The 16,526-nt window shown below is 39.4% G+C and overlaps 1 protein-coding gene and 1 long non-coding RNA gene across 2 annotated transcripts; one reads left to right on the top strand and one right to left on the bottom strand.

Annotated features, from left to right (window-relative positions):
- Nucleotides 1–816: 816 nt before the first annotated feature.
- LOC142956793 (major histocompatibility complex class I-related protein 1-like) lies at nucleotides 817–13,711 on the bottom strand. The gene is made up of 7 exons (XM_076098537.1): nucleotides 13,550–13,711; nucleotides 10,460–10,726; nucleotides 8,764–9,042; nucleotides 7,836–8,129; nucleotides 6,583–6,690; nucleotides 4,742–4,831; nucleotides 817–4,249 (listed from the first exon to the last, which is right to left on the bottom strand). Exons 1-6 carry the CDS (start codon nucleotides 13,617–13,619, stop codon nucleotides 4,761–4,763), a joined length of 1,089 nt encoding a protein of 362 aa, XP_075954652.1. The 5' UTR covers nucleotides 13,620–13,711; the 3' UTR covers nucleotides 817–4,249; nucleotides 4,742–4,760.
- Nucleotides 13,210–16,305, top strand: LOC142956795 (uncharacterized). Its single transcript, XR_012956054.1, has 2 exons — nucleotides 13,210–14,492; nucleotides 14,799–16,305. It is a non-coding gene; the product is annotated as an uncharacterized LOC142956795 (long non-coding RNA).
- Nucleotides 16,306–16,526: the final 221 nt, after the last annotated feature.

Here is a 16,526-nt window from a genome sequence, read left to right as displayed (position 1 = left end):
ATGAAGACCTCCTTCAACTGAAGCCTCGAGTCCAATGTTTCTGATAACCAGTGTTTTATGTTCAACCATATCTTCAGAATATTACATTTAAACCATCAAGTGAAAGCACGTCTTCATCATCTCATTACTTGTTACATTCTTCCTCCTTTAAATGACGTTTTCTCTCTGAATCCTCAAAGACAATTGTCTCTAAAAAGAAAGAATTTCCTCAGAATTCAAAGCAAATTAAATTATAGTCAAAGTCATCCGTTGGGTTCATAAACACTTGAGAACGTCTGTGGTGGTCAAATCCAAAATATTCATCAAATCTGTCCATTGATTATGTTTCTTTTAAACAGATATTAAAGCTAAACTCCACGTTAGTAACTGATGAGAAGTAATGATTGAAGTGAGCTGTGTGTCTGTGAATACACTGATGTTTCTACTGGATGTGGTTCCCCTACCTTTCCCTCTTCATCACCTAACATCTACAGGTGGGGGTCACGTTCATCAGTGCTCTATGAGAACAGTGAATATAATATTCATAGGGCTGCTACATAAAAACAGTTATTATATGTGTGGATCTTAAAAAGAGACATTTAAGTCTTACTGAACAGAAAACAAGAATGAAAGTGATATTACACATTACTGCTCAATGTCTACAAACACACAACGTCCTTATTTCAGCATCATAAATCAGGTTATATGCATGCTAGATGATAAACTTTATTAGTGTCATACCTGTGTGCGCTTCTGCTTTTAAAAGGTTTAGTCACAAAGAATATGTCGTGTTAATAAGCATAAGCATATCTGCTGAATCACAGAGAGACTCAGACATTTGGAGTTTTGGGCACTTTATTGAAAAGCAAAACAAAAGTAGAAAAGGAATGAAATAGAGCCGCTTCATTAACATTCATTGTAAAGCCAACACCCTTCCTCGTCCCAAAATACTATCAGGAAATCTATTGAAGAAGATTTCTATCAGCTGAGAAGCTTCAAACATCTCACTGCCCTTTAGAAACTAGAAGCCTTCATTTACATAAAATAATGTTTCACATCAGATCAAAACATGAGATGAAACAATAAACATCCTCTTGATTATTGAAGAAAACACGCAGAGACATAAATGATTCTTTACTTTGACCTGCTGCTAGAAAAAAAAGGAAATATACAAACAAACTATTTACACAAGTGTAAAATAAATGTGTGTCATCCTGCTGAGAGTGGACGGGGACTGGAGTCAATCCCAGTCCACACTGGGAGAGAGCTGGAGTCCAGTTTACCAGCAGCAGAGACACAGATAGGAAACCATGACACCGACACCTACGGGAGACTCCGGGCGTCTGGTTCCCGCAGCGTGTTTCTGGATGCTGCCGATTGATTTGCAGCGTTTCCCCCAGTGATGGAACCCAACCAGAGAACCAGAGAACGACTTCCTCAGTATGAAAAGAGAAGAAACTCTACTGGTTGACAAAGATCTCTGATCTCAAGCTTTATGTCTTCATATCACCAGACCCTACCAGTGTGTGTGTGTGTGTGTGTGAATTTACATTTGTGTTACCAACATTGATTTAACCAGAAAGCCAACAGCAGAAGCATTAAAGTGTAAATATGGAGGATTTGTTTCAGATGAACACACATCTTTGTGTGTGCAGAGTGCTGTGATGCTTTCATTGTTCTGAAGATCTCCAACAATAATCTTCCTCGTTTGATTTAAGAACATCTCATCAGAGGAAATTACATTTTGTTAAATTGAAACTAAACGATCCAAATCATTTAACGTCACCACTGATGTTAAATTGTGGTGAAGCCTGACCGGAGTGGCTTCTGAAGTGGAAGGAGGCAGACACGAGAGACTTTGTTCCGATAACAAAAAGGTGTTTTATTTACAAAAGTCCCTGCTACACGTGTAACCAAACATATATACAAACAAAACAAACGTTTAACTTAACTGAATAAAACTCAACTCATCATAAAGTAACAATCACATGCACACAGCTACACACTGATCATTCTTTCTCCCCTGTTCAGTCAAAGTCATCTCCTTATATAGAGCCTTCTATCAGCAGGATGTAGTTCCTACCATGAGTGCAGGTGACACCAATAACTGACTCCAATAGTTAACAGACAAAATTTATACCTTACTGCACCCCTTTAGGTAGCCAACAATTTTATATGGTTTACAATTTGCTATACACTCACAATAATGTAAAACAGATCATAACTAACCTACAAATCTACCTGTACATACTCTACTCCGCCCCCCCATACTTGGTCTGACCCAATGACATCACGGATGACATCATCCAGTGTATAAATAGAGGAAATGGTTGGGTGCCTCCCCCTTTAGTCTCTGGAACACAAGGTGGGTGGTAAACAAACAATTGACAAGCATGGTCAGGTTTATAGATGAATGTAATATGAGGTCAAATGGTGTCTTCTCACCCACTTTGAGACCTACTCCAGAAGCACCTGTCTGGACAGTAAAGGGAAGAGTGAAATCTGGACACTGCAAAACCGGTTCTTGACACACAGTTTTTCAAGTCCTTGAAAGCATTCTCACTTTCATGAGTCCATTTAACCTTTATTGGGCTGGATTTACGAGTCATGTCAGTTAGTACTGCAGATCTTGATGAAAAGTTCGGAATAAGTCTGCGATACCAACCTACTAACCCCAAGAATGATCGCAGCCTCCTCTTGGTGTTAGGTGGTTGTGAAGCTGCAATCGCCTCAACCTTTCCTACCTGAGGACGGATGCCTCCACCTCCAATCACATAACCGAGGTACTGGACCTCTGGCTTAGCAATGTGATACTTCTTGGCATTGATGACCAGACCAGCACTGTGGATGCGTTGAAAGACATCAGCAAGATGTCGAACATGCTCCTCCCAGGTCCGGCTGAAGATAACGATGTCATCAATGTACGCTGCTGCGTAGTCCTCCGCTCCTCTCAAAACTTCATCAACCAATCTTTGAAATATTGCCGGTGCACCGTGTAAACCAAAGGGCATCATTCTGAATCTGAACAGGCCGCTGGGAACCCTGAATGTTGTTAAGTGCTTCGCAGATTCAGTTAAGGGCACTTGCCAGTACCCTTTACACAGGTCAAGGGTTGTTAGGAAGTTGGCATTTCCCAAGCACTCAATCAGTTCATCAACCCTTGGCATTGGATAGGAATCAAAGGCAGACACAGCATTTAACTTTGAAAAGTTAACACAGAATCTCAGCTTAGGGTCATCCTTCTTTGGAACCAACACCACAGGGCTACACCACTCACTACGAGAAGGCTCGATGATTCCTGTAGCCAGCATCTCCTCCACGTCTCGCTTCAGTCCTGGAACAAGTCTGGCTGGAATGCGGCAGGTGGTGTCCCTGATTGGCCGCTGTTCTGGTGAATGCAGACGAATTTAATGGTCAATGAGGTTTGTACAACCTGGCTTTAGACTGAAGACCCTTTTTGCATGTGGGCCTGTAGTTCCCAGCGTTTTTCTGCCGTAAGATGACTTAGATCTGGAAACACTGGAGTCTCAGTTAAAGTGGGAAAATACTGCTCCTGAAGTTCTTCCTCATCAACAACTGTGCGTGCCCACATGGTTAAAGACTGCTCTGGTTGGTCTACCCACTCTTTTAGAAGGTTTACGTGAAAGACTTGATGCTTTTTCCGACGGTCTGGTAAAAAGAGTTCATACGTAACAGGGCCAGCCTTTTTTGTAGTCTTGTATGGCCCCTGCCACTTGGCAAGGAGACCACTGTCAGACGTTGGCAGCAATAAAATAACTTTCTGGCCCTCCTGGAAAACTCTCCCCTTAGAAGCTTTATCATAACTCTTCTTTTGTCGCTGCTGTGCTTGAGCCAGATTACCATCGGCAAGCTCCTGAAATTGGTCCAGTTTGTCTCATCTTCAGGACATACGAGAGCTCACTGCACTGCTGTTGATGTTTGCTCATAGTTTTCAAATGTGTTTTCTTTGTATTCCAATCGATGAGCATCTACAGCTAGATTCAATCACTTTATGATATGAATAACTGATGAATTACATTACATTTAGCAGACGCTTTTATCCAAAGCGACTTACAATTCAGATTATATCACAATTCTACACCGTAGGCACAGCTACGGGAGCAATTGTTGGGCTTAAAAATTGCTCAAACAACCGATCCTCTGATTGAAGGACGGCCCTGCTCTCCACTTTGCCTCAGTCGCCCCACACTTCATGGAGGAGAGTGTGGTGGCACCACTTCTTGATCCAGTGAAATATTTATCCATAAACCTGAAGAGACAAAAAGAAAACAAATACATCAAAGAGAAAACTAAATCATTTACCACAAATGTTTCAATCAGAACAAAGACACATATTTACAGAATCATTGAGACATCAAATATTCATGACTCACTCATATAAGTATTACCTTTTGTAATATTTAACCATCATGCTTATGAAGTCATAACTGCTTATTTTCATCTGATAAATTGGTGTCACTGTGTTTGTAAAGGTTGATATTTGAGACTTTATCTGAGCTGCTGATGTGAAGCTTTCTGAACTCATCTGTGTCTTTCTCTTAATAATCTCACTTCACATCAAATGAAGCAGCTTCTCCTTTGTTGTGGAAGAAGTCAAAGATGTTCTTTACAGCGACAACGTGTCCCAGAGCTTCTACAGCGGATAGAGAACCAATCACAGGAGCTTCTTCTGCTCATAGTTTAGAGCAGCTTAGTTTAACAGCAGCTGTGAATAGTTCATGTCCCGTATGAAGCAACTCACTGTGTGCAGGGCGCTGACTTCAGCATTTAGGTGCAGGGTTCAGCTTCTCAGAGAGCTCAGAGCTGGTGTCAGAGGTCGGAGGGCATTTGGCTGAAATAAAAAGCAAAGACGACATTTTAGTTCTCCAGAGCCAACATGTCAGAATGTGTTGTAACAGCTTCCTGCCAGTGGAGAGGATCCCCTCTTCTAGCCCCTCCCACTGATGAAGACATCACTTCTCTGACTTCACTTCTCTCTGACATCATCACGCTGTCATCACTGGAGGAGGCAAAAGCAGCTCCACAGAGTAAACCTGTAACTTAGTGATCCTAAGCACACCGCTCACTCTGACTCCTCTAGGAGATGAAAGAGGTTTTATTCATCATCTGAGCCTTTAAAAATAAATATGGATGAAAAAACTGACATTATTCTAATTACAAAAATACTGTTTTTTATTCATTTTTTCCCCCAAAAGTCCAAATTACTTTTATCAACAGTCTAAAAGAATAAGTAGAAAACAACGAGCGACCTTGAAGTGTTCGTCGATTCTATAAAACTGCAGATATAATATATTATGAAGAATAAAAGCAAATATGATGAAATAACATCAATAGAAATGAATGTTAAATATAAAATATGAATTTGGCTCTTCTAGTCATGTCATCATGACATTACCGCTGACTGTTGAAGTTTGCTTCTCTGTCACATTCTGAAGAAAATGCCGAAAATCCAAATACTAATGAAACACTAATGAAACACTAATGAAACACTAATGAAATACTAATGAAACACTAATGAAATACTAATGAAACACTAATGAAACACTAATGAAACACTAATGAAACACTAATGAAACACTAATGAAACACTAATGAAACACTAATGAAACACTAATGAAATACTAATGAAATACTAATGAAACACTAATGAAACACTAATGAAACACTAATGAAACACTAATGAAACACTAATGAAATACTAATGAAACACTAATGAAACACTAATGAAACACTAATGAAACACTAATGAAATACTAATGAAATACTAATGAAACACTAATGAAACACTAATGAAACACTAATGAAACACTAATGAAACACTAATGAAACACTAATGAAACACTAATGAAATACTAATGAAACACTAATGAAACACTAATGAAACACTAATGAAACACTAATGAAATACTAATGAAATACTAATGAAACACTAATGAAACACTAATGAAATACTAATGAAATACTAATGAAACACTAATGAAATACTAATGAAACACTAATGAAACACTAATGAAACACTAATGAAATACTAATGAAACACTAATGAAATACTAATGAAACACTAATGAAACACTAATGAAACACTAATGAAATACTAATGAAACACTAATGAAACACTAATGAAACACTAATGAAACACTAATGAAACACTAATGAAACACTAATGAAACACTAATGAAACACTAATGAAATACTAATGAAATACTAATGAAACACTAATGAAACACTAATGAAACACTAATGAAACACTAATGAAACACTAATGAAATACTAATGAAACACTAATGAAACACTAATGAAACACTAATGAAATACTAATGAAATACTAATGAAACACTAATGAAACACTAATGAAACACTAATGAAATACTAATGAAACACTAATGAAACACTAATGAAACACTAATGAAATACTAATGAAATACTAATGAAACACTAATGAAACACTAATGAAATACTAATGAAACACTAATGAAACACTAATGAAATACTAATGAAATACTAATGAAACACTAATGAAACACTAATGAAACACTAATGAAACACTAATCAAATACTAACGTCTGTGTTCGGGTCTCTCACCTTTCCTCTTCCTGTAAACCATGACTCCACCCACAGCGATGACGAGAGCAAGAAGAGCCACTGCAGCGATGATGATGATGATGATGAAGGTCATGTCAGCGGGCTTCTCTGTTGAGCAGAAAACAACAATAAAATAGTCACAACCTGAAGAGATGAAGCAGGTTAGAAGAGGAGAACATCCATTCATCAAGCAGACCACAGTCCTGAACACACACACCGTCTGTCTGTCCTTTCTTTATCTGGTCTGTACACGATGACTGTATCTCTGCTTGTTGATCTCGTCCAGCTGTGTTCTCTCTGTTCAGCTGTATGTTTGTGTTGCTTTCTGTCCCATATGTTGGTTTTTGACACGACTAGGCTTTGTCTTCTGTGTTCTGTGTCTTTGTGGAGCTCCACACCCTCCTCACTCTACCTGTCAGCCTCCCTCCTCATCAGCACAACTCCCCTCACCTGTTCAAGCCACTATATAAACTCCTGCCTCTCAGTCACTTCTTGCCAGATCATTGCCATCTCGTCTACCCTCTCGTTTGGTTCGTCCAGTTTCCGGTTTCCCAGTCTGCCTAACTTGTCTCGTCCTTGGACTCCCTGTTGTATTCCGGTAACGATTCCTGTTTTGTTCTGTACTCATTAAAACCCGTTTCTCACTGAATCTGCATATGTCTGTTTTTGAGTCCTCCACCACACCCCGTGACAACAACGACAACTTCTGACAAACGTATTCAAACTCCTTTCTGACTGTCGGCACACTTTGAATAAACTTTATTGTGACTGATGTACTGATAGAAACATTCCTCCAGGTGTTTCATACTTCTGTCTATTCGTCTTCTAAAAGTCACCAGTAGTTCAGTCACTACAGTTTCTACAATCTCTGACCTGTGGTTACACATTAAAGAGTTACACACCGTCTGAAGGAAACTCTTTGTATTAGTTACGATTTAAAAACTAAAATGTATTTTCAAAGGTGGTTAAAAATAACTTATTTAAAAAACAGAAAGAAACCAAAGATTGATACATTTCTATATTAATCACAGCTCAGTAAACAGTGTTCATCGTTCTGGTCCAGAGGCTCTTGCGTTGGTTTAATTCTGATCTAAGCTTTAAAATTATAGACTACAAATAAAAACTAGAAGAAAGAAACTGACAACAAAAGAATTTAACTAAACTAAACTTCCCGTCCTCATAAAAACACACAAACTGTTCCAGTAAACTAAAGGTGTGCTTCCCACCTTCATCACACCTGATCTCAGTCTCACCTTCGTTGGTCCTGATCACCTTTCCGTCCAGGCTGGTGAAGATGTCCTCCACACCAGACAGCTGGAACACACAGTCGTACCTCCTCCAGTCTTCAGCTGGGACTGATGACAGTTCCAGGTCAGCGCTCATCTGGAAGGATCCATCGTGGTTGGGGAGGATCTCTCCGCGGACCAAGCCCAAGTCCTTTTCATCTTTCCTCCAGAACAGTGCGGCTCTGTCAGGGTAGAAACCTGTAGCGTGGCAGCTGACTGGAGAGGAGGACGTCTTCTGGAGGAGAGACACTGAGGGACGCTCTGGAGAGGGAAGAGAGAGAGACAGGTTATAGGTTCTTTAGTAGTATTATTTACTGTGTATTCATATCATCATTCATGTTGGATGGAATGTGTTTTAAATGCCTTGGTAACACACACACACTATATATATATATATATTTATATATATATATATATATATTTATATATATATATATAAATATATATATATATATATATATATATATATTTATATATATATATATATATTTATATATATATATATAAATATATATATATATGTATGCAAATAAATGTCATTGAGGTTGAATTGATGAAAGAAGGGAGAGACAAACAGATGAAGAGGTGAGATGATTAGAAAGGGAGGACAGTGAGTGTGAGAAAGACAGAGCAAAGAGACAGAGAGAGAAACTGAGACAGACAGAAACAGTTCAGAGACAAAGAGAGAGAGAGGACGGAGGGACAGAGGGGTGATGAGTGTGAGGGAGGAAATGTGGTGAAGGAGAGAAGGAGGCAGAGAGAGGAAGAGAGGTGAGGGAGGAGAAAGGTGTGAGACACAGCAGCTCTCTGTATGTGGCTGACATGTGTTGTAATGTGACTGTTGGTCAGAAACAACAGAAGCTTCATGAAACTACATCAGGTCATGTGATTCTACCTGTTCTCATCAGAGAGCTCCTCCCGTAGTTCACATACTTCTTCACCCACTCAGGACACTCCTGAGTCAGGTAGTTCTTGTCCTGTGCTATCAGAGCTCTGTTATTATCCCACTTGTGTTTGGTGATGACAGCCTGTTGTTTTGGAGCGATCCATGTCTCTGTCTGCAGGTCAAATGATATGAAGTCTTCTCCATCATAACCATGCTGAAGAAAACCTTTGATCTCATTGGTCTCATCATCCCATTCACAGCCAACCATCAACTGGAAAATGTGGACACCTGAGAGAGAGAGAGAGAGAGAGAGAGAGGTCACAGTCTGTCTCCACTGATGAAGGGGGTGTGTCTTCATTTGTTATTTAACACATATGTTTATTATTAAATATTTTAAAATGTCAGAAACTCGTGAAAATGTCCGTCAAGTTGTGAGAGGATGAGGTGAAATCTTCAGATTGATTCTTTAGTCTGAACAATATTTAATATGAAATGATATTAATCAGAGAAAAGCAGAACTTTCTCATATTTGAGAAACTGGAACGAGAAAATGTTTGACATGTTTTCTTGATGAAAGACTTGAGTGATCATCTGATGATCAACATTTAAGTCAATTCATTTCTGTTAAACTAATAGATTCCTTATTCTAACACTATGTATGTTTATTAAGACATAAACACACCAGAGTGAAGTTAAAGGACTCTACTCTGTATTATTCTCCATATTTAGGGCTCAAACTAATTATTCTCGTCTTTGCTGATTATGTAATGACTATTTTTAATGAACCATAAATAGTTTACAGTGTAAAATGTCAGTAAAGTGTGAACTCGCCCGTTAAGTTCAGAGCGTCTGATGAACTCTTTAAAGTGCTTCTTCAGTCTGAACACTGAACAGTATTTCATTCAGAACGACATCAATCAGAGAAAAGGAACAAAGTCTCACACTGAGAAACCTGAACTACAACATGTTTGACTTATTTCTGTAATTAAAGACTTAAATTATTATCTGATTATCATAAATGGAGCCAATTCATTTGTTTAACTAAACAAATTCATAACTAGTTTCATCACTGAAGATGTTTATTAAGACATAAACACATCGTGGTGAAGTGAAGTTCACTCATCTGTAGTTCTGTCTCTACATGTATAGAGTATTATGGGACACTGTGGAGTGAACCCTGTGGTCTGAATGAGACATGCACCATGTGGTCCTGTCAGCCAGCTCTATTAAAACATGCTGCTCCTCCTCTCAGGAGAGGACCCAGCAGAAGCAGCCTGCGTCCCGTTCACAGTCCTGCTCCCTACTTTGAGGAAGCAGCCGTCATGTTCCTCTACCAGCTGTGTGCTGTCAACGCTCTGTGATCAACAGCTTCCTGCAGCACACTTCTCATGGACCAACTCACTGTGGGCACTTCAGTAGAGTTCTTCTGATCTAACCCAGTGGAGAGAAGGTGCTCATGACCTCTGCTGCTCATTATGGGATGGACACAATCACTGTATCAGTGGAGTACAGCAGCATCCAGTCGACTCAGTGTCAGTCATGTTTCTGCTGAGTCACACTGTGTTTCAGCCAAGAGAAGCTGTGTGTGTGTGTGTGTGTGTGTGTGTGTGTGTGTGTGTGTGTGTGTGTGTGTGTGTGTGTGTGTCATCTGTTTACTAAAATACAGGATGACAATATCAACAAAATGTGTGAAACATAAACAAACCTCCAGTTTGGTTGAAGCGCTGCTTTGCTGTTTCAATGTCGGCTTTGTAGACCTGCTGGTTAACCATACAGACCTCAGTCTGTTGCTGCCAGTACTGAGGATCATCTTCTGTGAGTCTGCTCATCCAGTCCTGTTTGGGTTCATATCTCCTGGTGTTACTGTCATAGTGAGTAATCTCAACGTCATCAACCAACCCAACAGACACAAACTCTGGGAAGTTTGTGACTCCAGAGGACGCAGTGTGGAAATACTTCAGAGAGTGAATCACTGGAACAAAAGATAAAGTCATCATTTACAGTTTAGATATCACGCTTTAATAAATCACTGAACAATGTTGTTCTGCTGCTCACAGAATCAAAAAGAACTACAGAACAATAAATACATGCTAATAATATCTGCTGAGCACTCAACACACACAGAAATAAATGTGTACTTTAATATTTCTGATGTTTTAAAAACTGTTCTGAGATGAAATATGAAACAAGTCACATGTTTAGATCATGCAGTTGTTACAGGACCAGGAGTGACAGGAAGCTCACTCTGGTGCAACACATTTCATTTCCTGTAAACACATGAAAACACATGAGGTGAGGTGAGCAGCTCTCTGTTCTGATGACACGTCGCTCATCACGTACTGACGGCTTTCTTCTGCTCTACTGACGTCAGCGACTCTCTAACAAATAGAACTCATCACAGCAAACATTTCACTTCCACTGACAACTCACATAAAAGGACTGAAACACACATTACTGTACACACCAGTCTGACTTCTCTGTTCACAGGATGTCTCACAGAAATGACAATAAATGACAATAATGTCTTCTGACTCATCAGCCAATATGTATTTACCCAAATATCTGCAATAAGCTCGTATCCACAAATAATATCCAGGTGTGATTTATCAGTCCAGCTCCACTGAACGGCCTCAGTGCAGCGTCGGAAATACACGAGGGCAAAGGGCGAAACTGCCCCTAAGAAATATAGTTTTGCCCCTGATATCACTAGGAGAGGGGCAAACAATGCCCCGAACTTTCTAAACGAATAAATAAATTCATCAGACCTGTGACTGAGGTCAACTCAGACACTCACATGTTAGTGCTCCTATATGCTGACATTCACGGTAAACTCATTCAAACGGCGCAGATCGGGAGCGAGCGAAGGACTTTGAAAGTTAACGGAAAGATTAACGTGAGACAACATCCGGTTTCTTCAGACGAACATCCGGTTTTCAGAATAAGATGCCAACAAAGTATACATATTGCATAATGGAAATTAGATTAAATTAATTATATTCACATTAAGTATAAAACATGCTACCTGCATCTCGTGAGTTAAAGGGAAAATACACCTAAATTGTGTGTAAAGTGTCTTTATTCTTTGATTTGAGGGTTGCTAATGAATAATACCTGACTGACAGTCAATTAAGATATTTACTAAGCAACAACTCTGAACTGAATTTGTACCTTCAAATGGCACATTTTTTTAATTTTTAAGGTGCTATAAAAATATCTTTCTCAATAATTCCACACAATGACTGATGTATATGTAATCAAGGCATCGTTGACTTCATAATTGTTAATGGTTGTTTAAAAAATGTAATAATAATAAATAAACACAAAGAAATAAGAATAAAATTGAATATTATTGTCTGATTTATGTTTGTTTTTTGTTTAAAAAATCTAAGAAAACACTTTGAATCTGTAGACTACTGCTAATAGTCTTATTATTGCCATTTGATGACACCTGCTCATATACTGTAAGCCTAAATAAGTATATTTATTATTTTGAACAAAGGTTAAATGTTATTTCACAAGTTTCAAAAAGTGCCCCCAATTTTTTGAAAATGCCCCTGGAGTCAGTGGGGGCAAAAATTGCCCCCTAAAAATATGTAAATTTCCTACCCTGCCTCAGTGTGATGTAATCTGACCCAACCAGCTAAAGTCAGTGTTAACCTGATGTGTGTGTCAGTGTGTGGAGTCAAATGTCGTCATTATCTGAGGAATGGCTTCAATATTTAGACAATATGTAGAGGTCACACAATACACCACATGAGCTTAATATCCATGTTCAGGAGGTTGTCATGGATTATGTGTTTTATGAGTGCACATGTTATTCTCTAAATCTGTGTTTGTTATTGATTCACTATGAGAGGCTGATATGTAATATGATTTTCTTCTTCTTCCTTTTCAATCATGAAATATGTTTTATTTAGTGACAGATGACACTTTACATCTTGTTTAAGGAGTGAACACTGAAGAGACTGAAGAACAAGATGATTCATGAGGAACGCATCAAGTGTCAGTGATTGAGTTTATTAGTGAACGATATTAAATATTACAGCAACAAAGCAGGAAGTAGTTTGTCTTCAGCAGGAAAACAACCATCAACTGACTCGTTGTTTCAAAGTAAAAGTCCCAAACCTCCACAGCAGCCTGAGAGATGAAATGTGCTGACGTGTTTCCTGACTGTATGAATATGTTCATTGTGTCTACTGAATGACAATAACTAACACTAAATATTGACATCGTTGATACAATAACAGTCATTGTAAACAGCACTGAATGAACCGCAGCACACATTCTACATAAAACACCAACAAGTTACATATTGAAATAGAAAAGAGCACTAAATATAGTGCTGTTGTGACGTCATGTTTCATGCTCTTTACTCATCGGACTGGTGTCGGACTGTTGCTGCGCTGCGTCATGCTGACGTCTGAGCTTTAAGCGCGTTCACACCGTTTCGCTCTGAATGCTGCTGATATTATGAAATAATGTCCCAAATAAAAGCGACAGCAGAGTGAGAGAAATAACTCACTTCTGTCCTTTTCACTAAGTCACTCGAGGACACAGCGGCTCCCTCAGAAACATGTCGGGACCAATCACTGAGCTGCACACACAGGATTCACTAACGTGGACTTTAAGAGCATTTCTGACTGTTTACAACATTTTCTGTCGTCAACGAGGAAGTCCTGGAGCTAAACATCAAAGACGATCAAAAGCAGCTTAAACTGATGAACACAGTCTGTAAAGACACGAAGCTTTCCTTCTTTTACAATCACACAACTTATAAAACAAAGAGTGAACTCACCTGCTGCCGCGCCGTGAAGGTGTATCATCAGGAGAGACAGAATCAACGCCTCCATAGTGAAATGTCGCATCTTAACTTTTGGTGCTTTCTATTATTAAAGAGAGAAAGTGATCCGGTCCGCTCAGCTCCAGGATCAGGACTGAACTGAGGGAGAGAGAAGAAGCAGCGCTGCCTTCCACCTCCATCTGAGCCAATGGGAATTTAAGCTGAGCGTGACGTCACGTGTAACTAGGTAGAAGTGAGCCACTCAGGCTGTGAACGAAAGTGAAAGTAGTGTGATGTTGTTTGAGCGCGTGTGAGAGGATGAAGGAGACACGGACACGCGGGGCTTTATTCTGCTGTTCTCATATGAAAGGAGTGTTTGACCTCCTGCTGCTCGGGTCTTCTCTCATGATTTGTACTCTGATGTCACGTCACGTGCACAGGCGTCACATGACGTCAGACTACAGTGGTTCACAGCTGCACTTGATGAGCAGCAGGACAGTTTCTCAGACTCTTGTTATCTGTTGTGTTGAACAGGTCTGTGTGCGATCAGAGCGTCTGCTGATGAAATGAGATGGAGGGGAGCTCCATATCCAACAAGGGGTTTTATTGATGTGTGAGCACCTTAAGGTGTTCAATACAGGCCTGCACGCTGGTCTTGGCACACATGAGGCCTGAAGCATCAGCACAGACAATACGACACAACACGAGAGAGTCTCCATGAAACAGCATTTCACCTCACAGTTTGGCTTTGAGAGGAAAACAAGAGGCAGAGAAACGAGAAGCAAAGCAGGAAGAGAGTCAGAGAGCTTCTCCAACACAAGCATCAGATGAGGTCATCTCTGTCCGACAGCCCACGTGCTCCGGAAGTGACTCAGAGCTGTGGACGCTGGAAACTGCTTGAAGAAGAGAAATGTAACACCTGTTGATGTTTGAACACCTGATGCTGTTTCTCACTTTGGTAACGTTGAGACTCTGTTTCACCCCTCATCACTTATTGTTGTTCAAGCACTTTATAAAAGCTTAGAGTTTAAATTTGATCTAAAGAACTCATGATTTGTTCTCACTGCTTTACTGAGACAGTCTTATTTATGATTATTGCAGTATTATTGTTAATTGTTATAGTATTATTTATGATTATTACATCATTATTCATGATTATTGCACAAACTAAGAGATATGTGTCATATTGTATCTCTGCTGATCAATAACTGAGTTTATCTCTGATGATCAATAACTGAGTTTATCTCTGTGTTTACCTTCACAGAGAAGTCAGCAGTGTGACAGCGCCCCCTGTGGATGGTTCGTGTATCTGCATTTTGAACGCCTCATGAGAAACCACGTGAGGACGTCACGTGACTTCGTGTAAACGTCCTGATGCTCCATGACTGTGATCACATGTATCGATCAGATGAAGAACATAAATACATATAGAATGTACTTATTGTCTCTGAACATCCTCAGTGCTCCTGGAAGCTGAGAAACACCTTTAACAAAGCAGAGTTCAGCAAAAACACTTTAATGTGAAGAAAGAAGAAGAAAGCTCCAACAAACAAGAAGGAAACACAACTCTGAGGTGTTTCTCCAGAAGCTCTTTATTCATGAAGACAACTCGAATGTGACACACACACACACACACACAACCACACACACACACACACACACACACACACACACACACACACACACACTAGTTGTAATGAAAGAACACCTCAAAGGAAACTGACAAATAAATCGGAGCCATGAGTTGAAATAAACAGTTTGCAGCTCCAGATGAGACGATCACTGTCAGCTTTATATCTGATTCACTGGAGTCCTTCTGAAGTGAAGCAGCGTCCCAGGAGAACTGTGTTAAAGAGGAACTCCACCGATGTCTCCAGTGTTGAGTCACAGGGTTTGTGGATTACAAATGTTTAAGTGTCACATTAAAATACAGCTGATGAGACGATGAAGACCTCCTTCAACTGAAGCCTCGAGTCCAATGTTTCTGATAACCAGTGTTTTATGTTCAACCATATCTTCAGAATATTACATTTAAACCATCAAGTGAAAGCATGTCTTCATCATCTCATTACTTGTTACCAGTGGTGGGCCGTGTGTTTCATACCTGGGCCTTCAGTGCCGTCCTACTACAGTTGAACCAGCTCCTAATAACCTCATTATGACACAGCTACGGGTTATCATTTATTCATGTAAAAGCCGCATATTCACACAACACTCAACAACATCGTCCCAATTTACTAAAACTGCACATGGATTCACGTGTGAGTCTGCAGGCCTCGGGCCTCTCTTCTACCTAGAGACACAGAGGTGAGATCTGATTGGATTAAACTCTACTTAAAACAAGCTGCACTGGAAGCAGAGCAACTGAGGAAGACAGTAGCTGTGCAATGAGCTAGTAAGCTAATGGGAAGAATATTTAGAATACATGTAGTGTATTTATGAAAAATGATTAAATAATAAAATAGCTATAACTTTGTGATTCTGTCTGTCAAGCAGAGGAGGCCTTGCTGGCCCTGAGGGCCCACCACTGATGTCATGTGTACGGAATGAACAACATAAAAGAATTACAACACATTCAATGCATATGATATAAATGATGTGAAAGAATAATTGTACAACTAAAAACAGAAAAAAGGGGGCCACCGGTGTAACACGCAAAATCAACATGTCAACCTAACTTCTCCGTTTGTGAAAACCTATTTGGAGATAAACCTGATTCTGATTCTGGAAACTGTAAAATAAGAAACATTAAATACCTACATGTGATTCAACTCCATGATCATCTTTGGAGAATGTAGTCTGAGGTGCTGTGTAGCTGTTTTGCATTATGGCGAGAGGAGTTTCTGTTATTTTTGATACACTGATTGATATAAATGTGGTGGACAAAATAATAGAAACACCTGTCAATAGAAATGAGGATACAGTTGAATCAACATGAAGGAAGGATTTATTTCAAGACTTTTGTATTAGACTGCATTAGTTTTAGCAAGGT

The sequence above is a fragment of the Anarhichas minor genome, unplaced genomic scaffold (assembly GCF_050575085.1).
Source record: "Anarhichas minor isolate MPS153535 unplaced genomic scaffold, ASM5057508v1 ptg000024l, whole genome shotgun sequence".
NCBI classification, from domain to species: domain Eukaryota; kingdom Metazoa; phylum Chordata; class Actinopteri; order Perciformes; family Anarhichadidae; genus Anarhichas; species Anarhichas minor.
Note: the sequence above shows the minus strand (reverse complement) of the source record. Positions and strands in the feature narration are given on the sequence as shown.

Bases quoted from the DNA above. Each gene is read 5' to 3' on its own strand.
- LOC142956793 (XM_076098537.1), bottom strand. From the start codon at position 13,619: ATGCGACATTTCACTATGGAGGCGTTGATTCTGTCTCTCCTGATGATA. The intron at 9,043-10,459 runs GTTTGTTTATGT...TCTCTCTCTCAG, and splicing joins GCGCTTCAACCAAACTGGAG to GTGTCCACATTTTCCAGTTG. The intron at 4,832-6,582 runs GTGAGAGACCCG...TTTTTATTTCAG, and splicing joins GGTTTACAGGAAGAGGAAAG to CCAAATGCCCTCCGACCTCT.